Genomic DNA, 17298 nt, shown 5'->3' with positions numbered 1-17298 from the left:
AGGGTAAGGATTCATCCTTACCTCAACACAGACAAAACAAGCCCCAACAAAGGAGGGGTCAGTCTGGATTTCGGTCCTTTCGAGGCTCAGGCAGGTCCCAATTCTCCTCGTCCAAAAGGACTCAAAAGGATCAGAGACGCTCAGATTCCTGGCGGACTCAGTCACGCCCAAAAAAGACAGCAGGAAGAACCGTTACCAAGACGGCTTCCTCATGACTCTCAGCCTCCTCTCTCCGCATCCTCGGTCGGTGGCAGGCTCTCCCGCTTTGGCGACATTTGGCTGTCACAGGTCAAAGACCGTTGGGTGAGGGACATTCTGTCTCACGGGTACAGGATAGAGTTCAGCTCTCGTCCTCCAACTCGTTTCTTCAGAACTTCCCCACCGCCCGACCGTGCCGATGCTCTGCTGCAGGCGGTGGCCGCTCTAAAAGCGGAAGGAGTGGTGACTTCCGTTCCTCTTCAGGAACAAGGTCACGGTTTTTACTCCAATCTGTTTGTGGTGCCAAAGAAGGACGGGTCCTTTCGGCCCGTCCTGGATCTAAAGTTGCTCAACAAACACGTAAAAACCAGGAGGTTCCGGATGGAATCCCTACGCTCCGTCATAGCCTCAATGTCTCAAGGAGATTTCTTAGCATCAATAGACATCAAAGATGCTTATCTTCACGTGCCGATTGCGCCAGAGCATCAGCGTTTTCTACGCTTCGTTATAGAAAGCGAACACCTGCAGTTCGTAGCGCTTCCTTTCGGGCTGGCGACAGCCCCTCGGGTCTTCACCAAGGTCATGGCAGCAGTAGTAGCAGTCCTGCATTCGCAGGGTCACTCTGTGATCCCGTATCTGGACGATCTACTTATCAAGGCACCCTCTCAAGAGGCATGCCAGCACAGTCTGAACGTGGCACTGAAGACTCTCCAGAGTTTCGGGTGGATTATCAACTTTTCAAAGTCAAATCTAACCCCGACCCAATCACTAACATATCTTGGCATGGAGTTTCATACTCTCTCAGCGATAGTGAAACTTCCACTGGACAAGCAGCGTTCGCTGCAGACAGGGGTGCAATCTCTCATTCAGGGCCAGTCGCACTCCTTGAGGCGCCTCATGCATTTCCTGGGGAAGATGGTGGCAGCAATGGAAGCAGTCCCTTTCGCGCAGTTTCATCTGCGCCCTCTACAATGGGACATTCTTCGCCAATGGGACGGGAAGTCGACGTCCCTCGACAGGGATGTCTCCCTCTCTGACAGCCAAAGATTCTCTCCGGTGGTGGCTTCTTCCCACTTCTCTGTCAAAAGGAAGGTCGTTCCTACCCCCATCCTGGGCGGTGGTCACGACAGATGCGAGCCTATCAGGGTGGGGAGCAGTGTTTCTTCACCACAGGGCTCAGGGTACGTGGACTCGGAAGGAGTCCACTCTCCAGATCAATGTTCTGGAAATCAGAGCAGTCTATCTTGCCCTGCAGGCCTTCCAACAATGGCTGGAAGGCAAGCAGATCCGAATTCAGTCGGACAACTCCACAGCGGTGGCGTACATCAACCACCAGGGAGGAACACGCAGTCGGCAAGCTTTCCAGGAAGTCCGGCGGATTCTGACGTGGGTGGAGGACACAGCATCCACCATATCAGCAGTTCACATCCCAGGCGTGGAAAACTGGGAAGCAGACTTTCTCAGTCGCCAGGGCATGGACGCAGGGGAATGGTCCCTTCACCCGGACGTGTTTCAGGAGATCTGTCGCCGCTGGGGGACGCCGGACGTCGACCTGATGGCGTCACGACACAACAACAAGGTCCCGGTTTTCATGGCACGATCTCACGATCACCGAGCTATGGCGGCAGACGCCTTAGTTCAAGATTGGTCGCAGTTCCGGCTGCCTTATGTGTTCCCGCCTCTGGCATTGTTGCCCAGAGTGCTCCGGAAAATCAGGTCCGACTGCCGCCGTGCCATTCTCGTCGCTCCAGACTGGCCAAGGAGGTCGTGGTACCCGGATCTGTGGCATCTCACGGTAGGCCAACCATGGGCGCTACCAGACCGTCCCGACTTGCTGTCTCAAGGGCCGTTTTTCCATCTGAATTCTGCGGCCCTGAACCTGACTGTGTGGCCATTGAGTCCTGGATCCTAGGGACCTCAGGTTTATCTCATGCAGTTGTTGCCACCATGAGACAGGCTAGGAAACCATCCTCAGCCAAGATCTACCACCGGACGTGGAAGATATTCCTATCTTGGTGCTCTGTCCAGGGAGTTTCTCCCTGGCCCTTTGCATTGCCTATTTTTCTTTCCTTCCTGCAGTCTGGGTTGGAAAAAGGTTTGTCGCTTAGCTCCCTTAAGGGTCAAGTCTCCGCGCTATCTGTATTTTTTCAGAAACGCCTAGCGCGACTTCCTAAGGTACGCACATTCCTGCAAGGGGTTTGTCATATCGTTCCCCCTTACAAGCGACCATTGGAGCCCTGGGATCTGAACAAGGTTCTGATTGCTCTCCAGAAGCCGCCTTTCGAGCCTATGAAGGAGATTTCCTTTTCTCGGCTTTCACAGAAAGTGACTTTTCTAGTGGCGGTCACGTCTCTTCGGAGAGTGTCAGAGCTGGCGGCGTTCTCTTGCAAATCTCCTTTCCTGGTGTTTCACCAAGACAAGGTAGTTCTGCGTCCAATTCCAGAGTTTCTTCCCAAGGTGGTATCTTCCTTTCATCTCAATCAGGATATCACTTTACCGTCTTTGTGTCCGCATCCAGTTCACCAATTTGAAAAGGGTTTGCATCTGTTGGATCTAGTGAGAGCACTCAGGATCTACATTTCCCGCACGGCGCCTCTGCGCCGTTCGGATGCACTCTTTATCCTGGTCACTGGTCAGCATAAAGGGTCGCAAGCTTCCAAATCCACCCTTGCGCGGTGGATCAAGGAACCAATTCTTCACGCCTACCGGTCTGCCGGGCTTCCGATTCCTTCTGGACTGAAGGCCCATTCTACCAGAGCCGTAGGTGCGTCCTGGGCATTACGGCATCAAGCTACGGCTCAGCAGGTGTGCCAGGCGGCTACCTGGTCGAGTCTGCACACTTTTACCAAGCATTATCAGGTGCATACCTATGCTTCGGCGGATGCCAGCCTAGGTAGACAAGTCCTTCAGGCGGCGGTGGCCCACCTGTAAGAAGGGGCTGCTTGACAGCCCTATCACGAGGTATTCTTTTACCCACCCAGGGACTGCTTTTGGACGTCCCAATTGTCTGGGTCTCCCAATTAGGAGCGAAAAAGAAGGGAATTTTGTTTACTTACCGTAAATTCCTTTTCTTCTAGCTCCAATTGGGAGACCCAGCACCCGCCCTAGTTTTCTTAGGGAATTTGTTTTTTGGGTGCACATGTTGTTCATGTTGATAAGTTCAGTTCTCCGATTTTGTTATCGGATTGAATTTGTTTTTTGTAACAGTTATTGGCTTTCCTCCTTCTTGCTTTTGCACTAAAACTGAGGAACCCGTGCTCCCACGGGGGGGTGTATAGCCAGAGGGGGAGGGGCCTTACACTTTTGAGTGTAGTACTTTGTGTGGCCTCCGGAGGCAGTAGCTATACACCCAATTGTCTGGGTCTCCCAATTGGAGCTAGAAGAAAAGGAATTTACGGTAAGTAAACAAAATTCCCTTCTTTTGTTTACTTACCGTAAATTCCTTTTCTTCTAGCTCTAATTGGGAGACCCAGCACCCGCTCCTGTTTTTCTTTATCGCTCCTAATTGGGAGACCCAGACGATTGGGTGTATAGCTACTGCCTCCGGAGGCCACACAAAGCACTACACTTAAAAGTGTAAGGCCCCTCCCCTTCTGCCTATACACCCCCCGTGGGATCACGGGCTCCTCAGTTTTCATGCTTTGTGCGAAGGAGGTCAGACATCCACGCATAGCTCCACTGTTTAGTCAGCAGCAGCTGCTGACTTTGTCGGATGGAAGAAAAGAGGGCCCATAACAGGGCCCCCAGCATGCTCCCTTCTCACCCCACTTTTGTCGGCGGTGTTTGTTAAGGTTGAGGTACCCATTGCGGGTACGGAGGCTGGAGCCCACATGCTGCATCCTTCCCCATCCCCCTTAGGGCTCTGGGTGAAGTGGGATTTTACCGGTCTCCAGGCACTGAGACCGTGCTCCATCCACAGCCCCTGAAAGGAACTGCTGCATATGGAGCTGAGTATCGTCAGGGACAGGACCCTGCTTCATCAAGGTACTCTGTGTCCCCACACAGACGCAGACACACTGCAGCATTGCTGGGTGTGTTAGTGCGCCGGGGACAACAGCGCGCACGCTTGTGCCACTGCTCACTACAGCTCTGCTGAAGGAGTATATGTATTTGGAACTGCCGCGCCGGCCGCTGCTGTCAGTTTGCTGCGGCGCGGCTGGGACTTGTGGTGCGCCGGGGACTTCCGCGCTGGCCGTGCATGTATGACGGCCGCGCTTATTACTCGAGTCCCCGGCTTTTGCGGCCTAGTTTCGCTTCGTTCCCGCCCCCAGGCCTGCCAGTCAGGGGAAGGGCGGGACGCTGTGCAGAATGTCAGCGCCGAGGGCTGGAGTCTACTTTACATACTCCAGCCCTCACACTGGGCACAGTGGGACGCCAGTTTCCCGCACTTTGTCTCCGGCACGCCCACGGTCCGCCCCTCTTCACAGAACGCCGGCAGCCATTCCTGTGGTGCAGTCTGAGCTGGAGAGGGGAGACAAGTTTTGGGAGACCCAGACACGGGATTCTGGCGACCACACACCCGCGTTTGAGCGGGCGGTAAGCGGCGCCTCTGGTGCTGAACCCACTAGTGCCGAAGTGTACATTTTGTATTTTTATGCTTGTACGCTATACATTGCACTGTACGGTCGCTGGTGCTTCCTGGCTATATACCCTCCTAGATTGCTCAGAGGAGACAACAGCATGTCATCCGCAAAAAGCAAGGGTGCCAAGGCACAGGCTTTCTATGCTGCTTGTACCGCATGTGAGGCTTCTTTACCGGCAGGTTCCACTGACCCCCATTGTGTGCAGTGCTCGGCCCCTGTGGCAACTGCTCAGCCGGGGCCTCTGCTAGAGGTGACCCAGGGAGAACCACCTGTGAATACTGTCCAGGTGACGGGGACAGAGTTTGCAGCTTTCGCTGATAGATTGTCTGTGACTATGACTAAAATTCTAGAAACGTTGCAGTCTAGACCAGTAACTCAGACCATGGGCACTGTTCAATCATTGCTCCCTGGTCCCCCTCTGTTGGAACAGCCCCGGGCTCCGGGGGTGTCCCATGCATCCCAGTGGGATGGTTCGGACACGGACGACAGTCCCAGACAGCCTAAGCGAGCTCGCTATGAGCGGCCCTCGACTTCATCACACTGGTCAGGGTCTCAGCAGGAAGGCTCTCTGTGTGATGAGGCGGAGGTAGCTGATCAGGATTCTGATCCTGAGACCGCTCTCAATCTGGATACACCTGATGGGGACGCAATAGTGAATGATCTCATAGCGTCCATTAATAAAATGTTGGATATTTCTCCCCCAGCTCCTCCAGTGGAGGAATCAGCTTCACAGCAGGAGAAATTCCATTTCAGATATCCCAAGCGTAAATTGAGTTCTTTTCTGGACCACTCTGACTTTAGAGAGTCAGTCCAGAAACATCACGCTTATCCAGATAAACGTTTCTCCAAACGGCTTAAGGACACACGTTATCCCTTTCCTCCTGACGTGGTCAAAGGCTGGACCCAGTGTCCCAAGGTGGATCCCCCTATCTCCAGGCTTGCGGCTAGATCCATAGTTGCAGTGGAGGATGGGGCTGCACTTAAAGATGCCACTGACAGACAGATGGAGCTCTGGTTGAAATCCATCTATGAAGCTATCGGCGCGTCGTTTGCTCCAGCATTCGCTGCCGTATGGGCACTCCAAGCTATTTCAGCTGGTCTTACACAGGTTGACACTGTCACACGGGCATCTGTGCCGCAGGTGGCATCCTTAACCTCTCAAATGTCTGCATTTGCGTCTTACGCGATTAATGCGGTTCTGGACTCTACGAGCCGTACGGCAGTGGCGTCCGCCAACTCGGTGGTTTTACGCAGAGCCTTGTGGTTAAGGGAATGGAAGGCAGATTCTGCTTCCAAAAAGTGCTTAACCAGTTTGCCATTCTCTGGTGACCGACTGTTTGGTGAGCGGTTGGATGAGATCATTAAACAGTCCAAGGGTAAGGATTCATCCTTACCTCAGCCCAGACAAACCAAACCCCAGCAGAGGAGGGGACAGTCGGGGTTTCGGTCCTTTCGAGGCTCGGGCAGGTCCCGATTCTCCTCGTCCAAAAGGACTCAAAAGGATCAGAGGAACTCAGATTCTTGGCGGGCTCAGTCACGCCCAAAAAAGACAGCCGGAAGACCCGCTACCAAGGCGGCTTCCTCATGACTTTCGGCCTCCTCTCTCCGCATCCTCGGTCGGTGGCAGGCTCTCCCGCTTTGGCGACATTTGGCTGCCACAGGTCCAAGACCGTTGGGTGAGAGACATTCTGTCCCACGGGTACAGGATAGAGTTCAGTTCTCGTCCTCCAACTCGATTCTTCAGAACGTCTCCGCCTCCCGACCGAGCCGATGCTCTTCTGCAGGCGGTGTGCACTCTAAAGGCAGAAGGTGTGGTGATCCCTGTTCCTCTTCAGGAGCAAGGTCACGGTTTTTACTCCAATTTGTTTGTGGTGCCAAAAAAGGACGGATCCTTCCGTCCCGTTCTGGACCTAAAACTTCTCAACAAGTACGTAAAAACCAGACGGTTCCGGATGGAATCCCTCCGATCCGTCATCGCCTCAATGTCTCAAGGAGATTTCCTAGCATCAATAGACATCAAGGATGCTTATCTCCACGTGCCGATTGCCCCAGAGCATCAGCGCTTTCTACGGTTCGTTATAGGAGACGAACACCTTCAGTTCGTAGCTCTGCCTTTCGGTCTGGCGACAGCCCCACGGGCCTTCACCAAGGTCATGGCAGCAGTAGTAGCAGTCCTGCACTCTCAGGGACACTCTGTGATCCCTTACTTGGACGATCTGCTTGTCAAGGCACCCTCTCAAGAGGCATGCCAACACAGCCTGGACGTTGCACTGGAGACTCTCCAGAGTTTCGGATGGGTCATCAACTTTTCCAAGTCAAATCTGACCCCGACCCAATCGCTAACATATCTTGGCATGGAGTTTCATACTCTCTCAGCGATAGTGAAGCTTCCGCTGGACAAACAGCGTTCACTACAGACAGGGGTGCGATCCCTCCTTCAAGACCAGTCGCACCCCTTGAGACGCCTCATGCACTTCCTAGGGAAGATGGTAGCAGCAATGGAGGCAGTCCCTTTCGCGCAGTTTCATCTGCGTCCACTACAGTGGGACATTCTACGCCAATGGGACGGGAAGTCGACGTCCCTCGACAGGAACGTCTCCCTTTCTCAGGCGGCAAAGGAATCTCTTCAGTGGTGGCTTCTTCCCACCTCATTGTCAAAGGGAAAGTCCTTCCTACCCCCATCCTGGGCGGTGGTCACGACGGACGCGAGTCTGTCAGGGTGGGGAGCGGTTTTTCTCCACCACAGGGCTCAGGGTACGTGGACTCAGCAAGAGTCCACCCTTCAGATCAATGTTCTGGAAATCAGAGCAGTGTATCTTGCCCTACAAGCCTTCCAGCAGTGGCTGGAAGGGAAGCAGATCCGAATTCAGTCGGACAACTCCACAGCGGTGGCATACATCAACCACCAAGGAGGAACACGCAGTCGGCAAGCCTTCCAGGAAGTCCGGCGAATTCTGACGTGGGTGGAAGACACGGCATCCACCATATCAGCAGTTCACATCCCAGGCGTGGACAACTGGGAAGCAGATTTTCTCAGTCGCCAGGGTATGGACGCAGGGGAATGGTCTCTTCACCCGGACGTGTTTCAAGAGATCTGTCGCCGCTGGGGGATGCCGGACGTCGATCTAATGGCGTCCCGACACAACAACAAGGTCCCAGTCTTCATGGCGCGGTCTCACGATCACCGAGCTCTGACGGCAGACGCCTTAGTTCAAAATTGGTCGCAGTTTCGGCTCCCTTATGTGTTCCCACCTCTGGCACTGTTGCCCAGAGTGCTGCGCAAGATCAGGTCCGACTGCCGCCGCGCCATCCTCGTCGCTCCAGACTGGCCGAGGAGGTCGTGGTACCCGGATCTGTGGCATCTCACGGTAGGCCAACCGTGGGCGCTACCAGACCGACCAGACTTGCTGTCTCAAGGGCCGTTTTTCCATCGGAATTCTGCTGCCCTGAACCTGACTGTGTGGCCATTGAGTCCTGGATCCTAGCGTATTCAGGTTTATCTCAAGACGTCATTGCCACCATGAGACAAGCTAGAAAACCAACCTCCGCCAAGATCTACCACAGGACGTGGAAGATATTCTTATCTTGGTGTTCTGCTCAGGGAGTTTCTCCCTGGCCATTTGCATTGCCTACTTTTCTTTCCTTTCTACAATCCGGTTTGGAAAAAGGTTTGTCGCTCAGCTCCCTTAAAGGACAAGTCTCAGCGCTATCTGTATTTTTTCAGAAGCGACTAGCACGGCTTCCTCAGGTACGCACGTTCCTACAAGGGGTTTGTCATATCATCCCTCCTTACAAGCGGCCGTTAGAGCCCTGGGATCTGAACAGGGTTCTAGTTGCTCTCCAGAAGCCGCCTTTCGAGCCTATGAGGGATGTTTCCCTTTCTCGACTTTCACAGAAAGTGACTTTTCTAGTAGCGGTCACCTCGCTTCGGAGAGTGTCCGAGCTAGCAGCGCTCTCATGCAAATCTCCCTTCCTGGTGATTCACCAGGACAAGGTGGTTCTGCGCCCGATTCCGGAGTTTCTCCCTAAGGTGGTATCCCCCTTTCATCTCAATCAGGATATCTCCTTACCCTCTTTGTGTCCTCATCCAGTTCATCAATGTGAGAAGGATTTGCATTTGTTGGATCTGGTGAGAGCACTCAGAATCTACATTTCCCGCACGGCACCTCTGCGCCGCTCGGATGCACTCTTTGTCCTTGTCGCTGGTCAGCGTAAAGGGTTGCAAGCTTCCAAATCCACCTTGGCTCGGTGGATCAAGGAACCAATTCTTGATGCCTACCGTTCTGCTGGGCTTCCGGTTCCCTCAGGGCTGAAAGCCCATTCTACCAGAGCCGTGAGTGCGTCCTGGGCATTATGGCACCAGGCTACGGCTCAGCAGGTGTGCCAGGCGGCTACCTGGTCGAGTCTGCACACTTTCACCAAGCATTATCAGGTGCATACCTACGCTTCGGCGGACGCCAGCCTAGGTAGACAAGTCCTTCAGGCGGCGGTTGCCCACCTGTAGGAAAGGACTGTTTTTACGGTCCTGTCACGAGGTGTTATTTTACCCACCCAGGGACTGCTTTTGGACGTCCCAATCGTCTGGGTCTCCCAATTAGGAGCGATAAAGAAGAAGGGAATTTTGTTACTTACCGTAAATTCCTTTTCTTCTAGCTCCAATTGGGAGACCCAGCACCCGCCCTGTTGTCTTAGGGATTTTTGTTTTTCCGGGTACACATGTTGGTCATGTTAAATGGTTCAGTTCTCCGATGTTCTTCGGATTGAATTTGTTTTTAAACCAGTTATTGGCCTTCCTCCTTCTTGCTTTTGCACTAAAACTGAGGAGCCCGTGATCCCACGGGGGGTGTATAGGCAGAAGGGGAGGGGCCTTACACTTTTAAGTGTAATACTTTGTGTGGCCTCCGGAGGCAGTAGCTATACACCCAATTGTCTGGGTCTCCCAATTAGAGCTAGAAGAAGGGAATTTTGTTACTTACCGTAAATTCCTTTTCTTCTAGCTCCAATTGGGAGACCCAGACGATTGGGTGTATAGCTACTGCCTCCGGAGGCCATACAAAGCATTACACTAAAAAGTGTAAGGCCCCTCCCCTTCTGGCTATACACCCCCCGTGGGATCACGGGCTGCTCAGTTTTAGTGCTAAAGCAAGAAGGAGGAAAGCCAATAACTGGTTTAAACAAATTCAATCCGAAGTAACATCGGAGAACTGAAACCGTTCAACATGAACAACATGTGTACCCGAAAAAAACAAAAATCCCGAAGGAAACAGGGGCGGGTGCTGGGTCTCCCAATTGGAGCTAGAAGAAAAGGAATTTACGGTAAGTAAACAAAATTCCCTTCTTCTTCGGCGCTCCATTGGGAGACCCAGACGATTGGGACGTCCAAAAGCAGTCCCTGGGTGGGTAAAATAATACCTCAAGTTAGAGCTGCAAAACAGCCCTCCCCTACGAGGAGGCAACTGCCGCCTGCAGGACTCTTCTACCTAGGCTGGCGTCCGCCGAAGCGTAGGTATGCACCTGATAATGTTTGGTGAAAGTGTGCAGGCTCGACCAGGTAGCCGCCTGGCACACCTGTTGAGCCGTAGCCTGGTGACGTAATGCCCAGGACGCACCCACGGCTCTGGTAGAATGGGCCTTCAGCCCTGATGGAACCGGAAGCCCAGCAGAACGGTAGGCTTCAAGAATTGGTTCCTTGATCCATCGAGCCAGGGTGGATTTGGAAGCCTGCGACCCTTTGCGCTTACCAGCGACAAGGACAAAGAGTGCATCCGAGCGGCGCAGGGGCGCCGTGCGGGAGATGTAGATTCTGAGTGCTCTCACCAGATCTAACAAATGCAAATCCTTCTCATACCGATGAACTGGATGAGGACAAAAGGAAGGTAAGGAGATATCCTGATTGAGATGAAAAGAGGATACCACCTTAGGGAGAAATTCCTGAATCGGGCGCAGCACTACCTTGTCCTGGTGAAACACCAGGAAGGGAGCTTTGGATGACAGCGCTGCTAGCTCAGACACTCTCCGAAGAGACGTGACCGCTACCAGAAAGGCCACTTTCTGTGAGAGTCGAGAAAGTGACACCTCCTTCAGAGGCTCGAAGGGCGGCTTCTGGAGAGCAACCAGTACCCTGTTCAGATCCCATGGATCTAACGGCCGTTTGTACGGAGGGACGATGTGACAAACCCCCTGCAGGAACGTGCGTACCTGAGGAAGTCGTGCTAGACGCTTCTGAAAAAATACTGATAGCGCTGAGACTTGTCCTTTAAGGGAGCCGAGCGCTAAGCCTTTTTCCAAACCAGATTGCAGGAAGGAAAGAAAAGTAGGCAATGCAAATGGCCAGGGGGACACTCCCTGTGCAGAGCACCAGGATAAGAAAATCTTCCACGTTCTGTGATAGATCTTAGCAGACGTGGGCTTCCTAGCCTGTCTCATGGTGGCCACGACCCCTTGAGATAATCCTGAAGACGCTAGGATCCAGGACTCAATGGCCACACAGTCAGGTTCAGGGCCGCAGAATTCAGATGGAAAAACGGCCCTTGTGACAGTAAGTCTGGCCGGTCTGGTAGCGCCCACGGTTGGCCGACCGTGAGATGCCACAGATCCGGGTACCACGATCTCCTCGGCCAGTCTGGGGCGACGAGTAAGACGCGGCGGCAATCGGACCTGATCTTGCGTAGCACTCTGGGCAAGAGTGCCAGAGGGGGAAACACATAGGGAAGCTGGAACTGCGACCAATCTTGCACCAAGGCGTCTGCCGCCAGAGCTCTTTGATCGCGAGACCTTGCCATGAAGGTCGGGACCTTGTTGTTGTGCCGAGACGCCATTAGGTCGACGTCCGGCACTCCCCAGCGGCGGCAGATTTCCTGAAACACGTCCGGGTGAAGGGACCATTCCCCTGCGTCCATACCCTGGCGACTGAGGAAGTCTGCTTCCCAGTTTTCTACGCCGGGGATGTGAACTGCGGATATGGTGGAGGCCGTGGCTTCCACCCACATCAGAATCCGCCGGACTTCCTGGAAGGCTTGCCGACTGCGTGTCCCACCTTGGTGGTTGATGTATGCCACCGCTGTGGAGTTGTCCGACTGAATTCGGATCTGCTTCCCTTCCAGCCAGTGCTGGAAGGCTTGTAGGGCAAGATACACTGCCCTGATTTCCAGAACATTGATCTGAAGGGTGGACTCCTGCTGAGTCCACGTACCTTGAGCCCTGTGGTGGAGAAAAACTGCTCCCCACCCTGACAGGCTCGCGTCTGTCGTGACCACCGCCCAGGATGGGGGTAGGAAGGACCTTCCTTGTGATAATGAGGTGGGAAGAAGCCACCACTGAAGAGAGTCCTTGGCCGTCTGGGAAAGGGAGACTTTCCTGTCCAAGGACGTCGACTTCCTGTCCCATTGGCGGAGAATGTCCCATTGAAGTGGGCGCAGATGAAACTGCGCAAACGGAACTGCCTCCATTGCTGCCACCATCTTCCCTAGGAAGTGCATGAGGCGTCTTAAGGGGTGCGACTGGCCTTGAAGGAGAGACTGCACCCCTGTCTGTAGTGACCGCTGCTTGTCCAGCGGAAGCTTCACTACCGCTGAGAGAGTATGAAACTCCATGCCAAGATATGTTAGTGATTGGGTTGGAGACAGGTTTGACTTTGAAAAGTTGATGATCCACCCGAAGGTCTGGAGAGTCTCCAGCGCAACGTTCAGGCTGTGTTGGCATGCTCCTTGAGAGGGTGCCTTGACAAGTAGATCGTCCAAGTAAGGGATCACCGAGTGTCCCTGAGAGTGCAAGACTGCTACCACTGCTGCCATGACCTTGGTGAAAACCCGTGGGGCTGTCGCCAGACCAAATGGCAGGGCTACGAACTGAAGATGGTCGTCCCCTATCACGAAGCGTAGAAAACGCTGGTGCTCTGGAGCAATCGGCACGTGGAGATAAGCATCTTTGATGTCTATTGATGCTAGAAAATCTCCTTGAGACATCGAGGAAATGACGGAGCGGAGGGATTCCATCCGGAACCGCCTGATTTTCACGTGCTTGTTGAGCAGTTTTAGGTCCAGAACAGGACGGAAAGAGCCGTCCTTTTTTGGTACCACAAACAGATTGGAGTAAAAACCTTGACCTTGTTCCTGAGGAGGAACAGGGATCACCACTCCTTCTGCCCTTAGGGAGCACACCGCCTGCAGAAGAGCATCGGCTCGGTCGGGAGGTGGGGAGGTTCTGAAGAATCGAGGCGGAGGACGAGAACTGAACTCTATCCGGTACCCGTGAGACAAAATGTCTGTTACCCACCGGTCTTTGACCTGTGGCAGCCAAATGCCGCAAAAGCGGGAGAGCCTGCCACCGACCGAGGATGCGGAGAGAGGAGGCCGAAAGTCATGAGGCAGCCGGCTTGGAAGCGGTTCCTCCGGCTGCTTTCTTTGGGCGTGAGTGAGTCCGCCAGGAATCTGAGCTCCTCTGCTCCTTCTGAGTCTTTTTGGACGAGGAGAATTGGGCCCTGCCCGAACCTCGAAAGGACCGAAACCTCGACTGTCCCTTCCACTGTTGAGGTTTGCTTGATCTGGGCTGGGGTAAGGAAGAGTCCTTACCCTTGGACTGTTTAATGATTTCCGCCAATTGCTCACCAAACAGTCTGTCTTGAGATAATGGCAAACTGGTTAAGCATTTTTTGGAAGCAGAATCTGCTTTCCATTCCTTTAACCATAAGGCTCTGCGTAAAACCACAGAGTTGGCGGACGCCATTGACGTACGGCTGCTAGAGTCCAAGACCGCATTGATAGCGTAAGTCGCAAACGCAGACATTTGCGAGGTCAAGGACGCCACTTGCGGCACTGATGGACGTATGACAGAGTCCACCTGCGCCAGACCAGCTGAAATAGCTTGGAGTGCCCACACGGCTGCGAATGCTGGAGCAAACGACGCGCCGATAGCTTCATAGACAGATTTCAACCAAAGGTCCATCTGTCTGTCATTGGCATCTTTAAGTGAAGCCCCATCTTCCACTGCAACTATGGATCTAGCCGCAAGCCTGGAGATTGGGGGGTCCACCTTTGGACACTGGGTCCAGCGTTTGACCACGTCAGGGGGAAAGGGATAACGTGTATCCTTAAGACGTTTGGAGAAACGCTTATCTGGATAAGCATGGTGTTTCTGGACTGCTTCTCTGAAGTCAGCGTGGTCCAGAAAAGAGCTCAATTTACGTTTGGGATACCTGAAATGGAATTTCTCCTGCTGTGCTGCTGCCTCCTCCGCTGGAGGAGAAATATCCAGCAGTCTATTGATGGCCGCTATAAGATCATTCACCATGGCGTCACCATCAGGGGTATCCAGGTTGAGAGCAGTCTCAGGATTAGACTCCTGATCACCTAGCTCTGTCTCATCATACAGAGAATCCTCTCGCTGAGACCCTGACCAGCGTGATGACGCCGAGGGTCTCTCCCAGCGAGCTCGCTTAGGCTGCCTGGGACTGTCGTCCGAGTCAGAGCCTTCAGCCTGTGATGCCTGGGACCCCCTTGGAGCACGGATTAGTTCCAACTGAGGGGGACCGGGGAACATTGAATCAGCAGTGCCCATGGTCTGAGTGACCGGCCTGGACTGCAAAGTTTCTAGAATTTTTGTCATAGTCACAGACATCTTATCAGCAAAAACTGCAAACTCTGTCCCCGTCACCGGGGCAGGGTTCACAGGCGTCTCTGCCTGGGCCACTACTAGCATAGACTCCGGCTGACGAAGTGGCACAGAGATGGAACATTGCACACAATGGGGGTCAGGGGAACCTGCCGGTAGAGTAGCCTCACATGCGGTACAGGCAGCATAGAAAGCCTGTGCCTTGGCACCCTTGCTTTTTGCGGATGACATGCTGTTGTCTCCTCAGAGCAATATAGGGGTATAAGGCAAGAAGCGACCGTACAGTGCAATATATAGGTACAGACAAAAGTACACAAAACAACACTGTGGCACTAGTGGGATCAGCACCTAGGTGCTGCTTACCGCCCGCTTAACAGCGGGTGTGTGGTCGCCAGAATCCCCTGTCTGGGTCTCCCAGGGCTATGTCCGTTCCCCAGCTCAGACTGCGTGCAGGAATGGCTGCCGGCGTCCTGTGAAGAGGGGCGGGCCGTGGGCGTGCTGCAGACAAAGAGCGGGAAACTCGCGTCCCACTGTGCCCAGTGAGAGGGCTGGAGTATGTAAATAAGACTCCAGCCCTCGGCGCTGACTATTGTACAGCGTCTCTCCCCTTCCCTGACTGACAGGGCTGGGGGCGGGAACGAAACGTAACTAGGCCGCAGAAGCCGGGGACTAGATTTATAAGCGCTGCCGTCGTAAAAGCACGGTCGGCGCGAAGTCCCCGGCGCACCACAAGTCGCAGCCGCGCCGCAGTCTCCGTGGCGGCCGGCGCGGTAGTTCCCCACACATAAACTCACTCAGCTAAGCTGCAGTGAGTATAACCCAAGCGCGCAGCGCTACTGTCCCCGGCGCACTAGCACACCCAGCAACGCTGGAGTGTGTCTGTGCCTGTCTGCACGGGGACACAGAGTACCTGAATGTTGCAGGGCCTTGTCCCTGACGGTACCCAGCTCCGTATCCAGCAGGTTCTCCGGGTCTGTGGATGGAGCCCGGCCTCAGAGCCTGGAGGCCGGTAAGATCCCACTTCACCAGAGCCCTTCAGGGGGATGGGGAAGGAAAACAGCATGTGGGCTCCAGCCTCCGTACCCGCAATGGGTACCTCAACCTTAACAAACACCGCCGACAAAAGTGGGGTGAGAAGGGAGCATGCTGGGGGCCCTAGTATGGGCCCTCTTTTCTTCCATCCGACATAGTCAGCAGCTACTGCTGACTAAACAGTGGAGCTATGCGTGGATGTCTGACCTCCTTCGCACAAAGCTTGAAAACTGAGCAGCCCGTGATCCCACGGGGGGTGTATAGCCAGAAGGGGAGGGGCCTTACACTTTTTAGTGTAATGCTTTGTGTGGCCTCCGGAGGCAGTAGCTATACACCCAATCGTCTGGGTCTCCCAATGGAGCGCCGAAGAAAAGGAATTTACGGTAAGTAAACAAAATTCCCTTCTTCTAGCTCCTATTGGGAGACCCAGCGCCCGCCCCTGTTCCCTTCGGGCTGTTGTTCTTTTGTGTACACATGTTGTTCATGTTCAATTGTTCTTTTGGTTCATGGTTTCAGTTCTCCGAACATCCTTCGGATTGCATTTACCCTAGACCAATTTATAAGTTTCCTCCTTCCTGCTTTTGCACCAAACTGAGGAGCCCGTGATGCACGGGGGGTGTATAGGCAGAGGGGAGGGGTTACACTTTTAGTGTAATACTTTGTGTGGCCTCCGGAGGCAGAAGCTATACACCCAATTGTCTGGGTCTCCCAATAGGCGCTAGAAGAAAAGGAATTTACGGTAAGTAAACAAAATTCCCTTCATTTCATCCATATAATTCTATTTTTGTGTCTCCCAGGACCTGCATTCAATTACCTGGACGCCCCTGTGTACCGTGTGACTGGTGCGGACGTTCCCATGCCTTACGCCAAGATATTAGAAGATAACTGCATACCACAAGTGAAGGACATCATATTTGCCGTTAAAAAGACCCTTAATGTCATCTAGGTATCTGAGTATTGTACAGTGAAGAGGTAACATGTCTCTCCTTGGGTCTAGATCAGCGCCCCACTGTCTTCTGGATAACTTTTTTTTAATGTGCACTTATTTTATGTTGGGGAAACTGACTTAAAGGGGTTGTCCAGCGCCGCTCACTTTTGCATCAGGAGGCGAGCTGTGCCGATGGATGACGTCTGCACATCGGGCCGGTATCAAGCGCCCGTCCTGATCACTAGCCTGAGCTTGATACCTGGCGGTCCCAGCTAGTGAGGGGGGGGGGGATGTGATGTCATCAATGAACGGCACTGAACGACCCCTTCATGGCACAGGGGGTAATCTGTACTAGAGGTCATCTTATATGCAGTAACTTTTAAGACACTCCGCCAAGTTCATCAGTCACATATTGGAGACATGTTACAGGGCAGACAATATTTATTAATAACCCATACGTCTGTATAATCTCTGTATAGGCCCATACATTTCTCACTGAGGACATGTACAATGTTGCTTTGTATAAAAATAAAATCTGGAATTTATTTAGTTTTGGGGTTGGTTTCCTATTTTATCTTTTATTCCCTCCACTTTCCGGTATGGCCATTTCTATTGTGAATACCAGACAGTCATTCATTTCCCAAAAAATTGCACGATACCCGATTTTAGATGATTGGTGCGGCATTCACATCATTACATCGGAGCTGCAATATCACCCATGATTTGAAGACTGGAGCGGCGGTGGTTTAGTAATAGCCTGGTCATGAACTGGTTAATAAATTGGGGCCTTGGGTTATTTTATTTATAATATTATATTATGACATACAGATAGGAAATTTAGATTGTGAGCCCCAATGGGGACAGTGTTGCACACATTATATATATATATATATATATATATATATATATATATATATATATAGCAAAACACTGTCCCCATTGGGCTTC

General features: G+C 53.0%; 1 protein-coding gene across 1 annotated transcript in view; it reads left to right on the top strand.

The window, feature by feature from the left end:
* Positions 1–16899, top strand: part of PDHB (pyruvate dehydrogenase E1 subunit beta) — a 54702-nt gene extending 37803 nt beyond the window's left edge. Inside the window, exon 10 of the mRNA XM_075320669.1 lies at positions 16220–16899. Coding sequence (XP_075176784.1) covers positions 16220–16368 — 149 coding nt within the window. The 3' untranslated portion in view covers positions 16369–16899. The remainder of the gene's footprint in view (positions 1–16219) is intronic.
* The last annotated feature ends 399 nt before the right edge of the window (positions 16900–17298 follow it).

The sequence above is a fragment of the Anomaloglossus baeobatrachus genome, chromosome 8 (genome assembly GCF_048569485.1).
Source record: "Anomaloglossus baeobatrachus isolate aAnoBae1 chromosome 8, aAnoBae1.hap1, whole genome shotgun sequence".
Classification (NCBI taxonomy): Eukaryota; Metazoa; Chordata; class Amphibia; order Anura; family Aromobatidae; genus Anomaloglossus; species Anomaloglossus baeobatrachus.
This window is presented reverse-complemented; position numbering and strand designations above follow the sequence as displayed.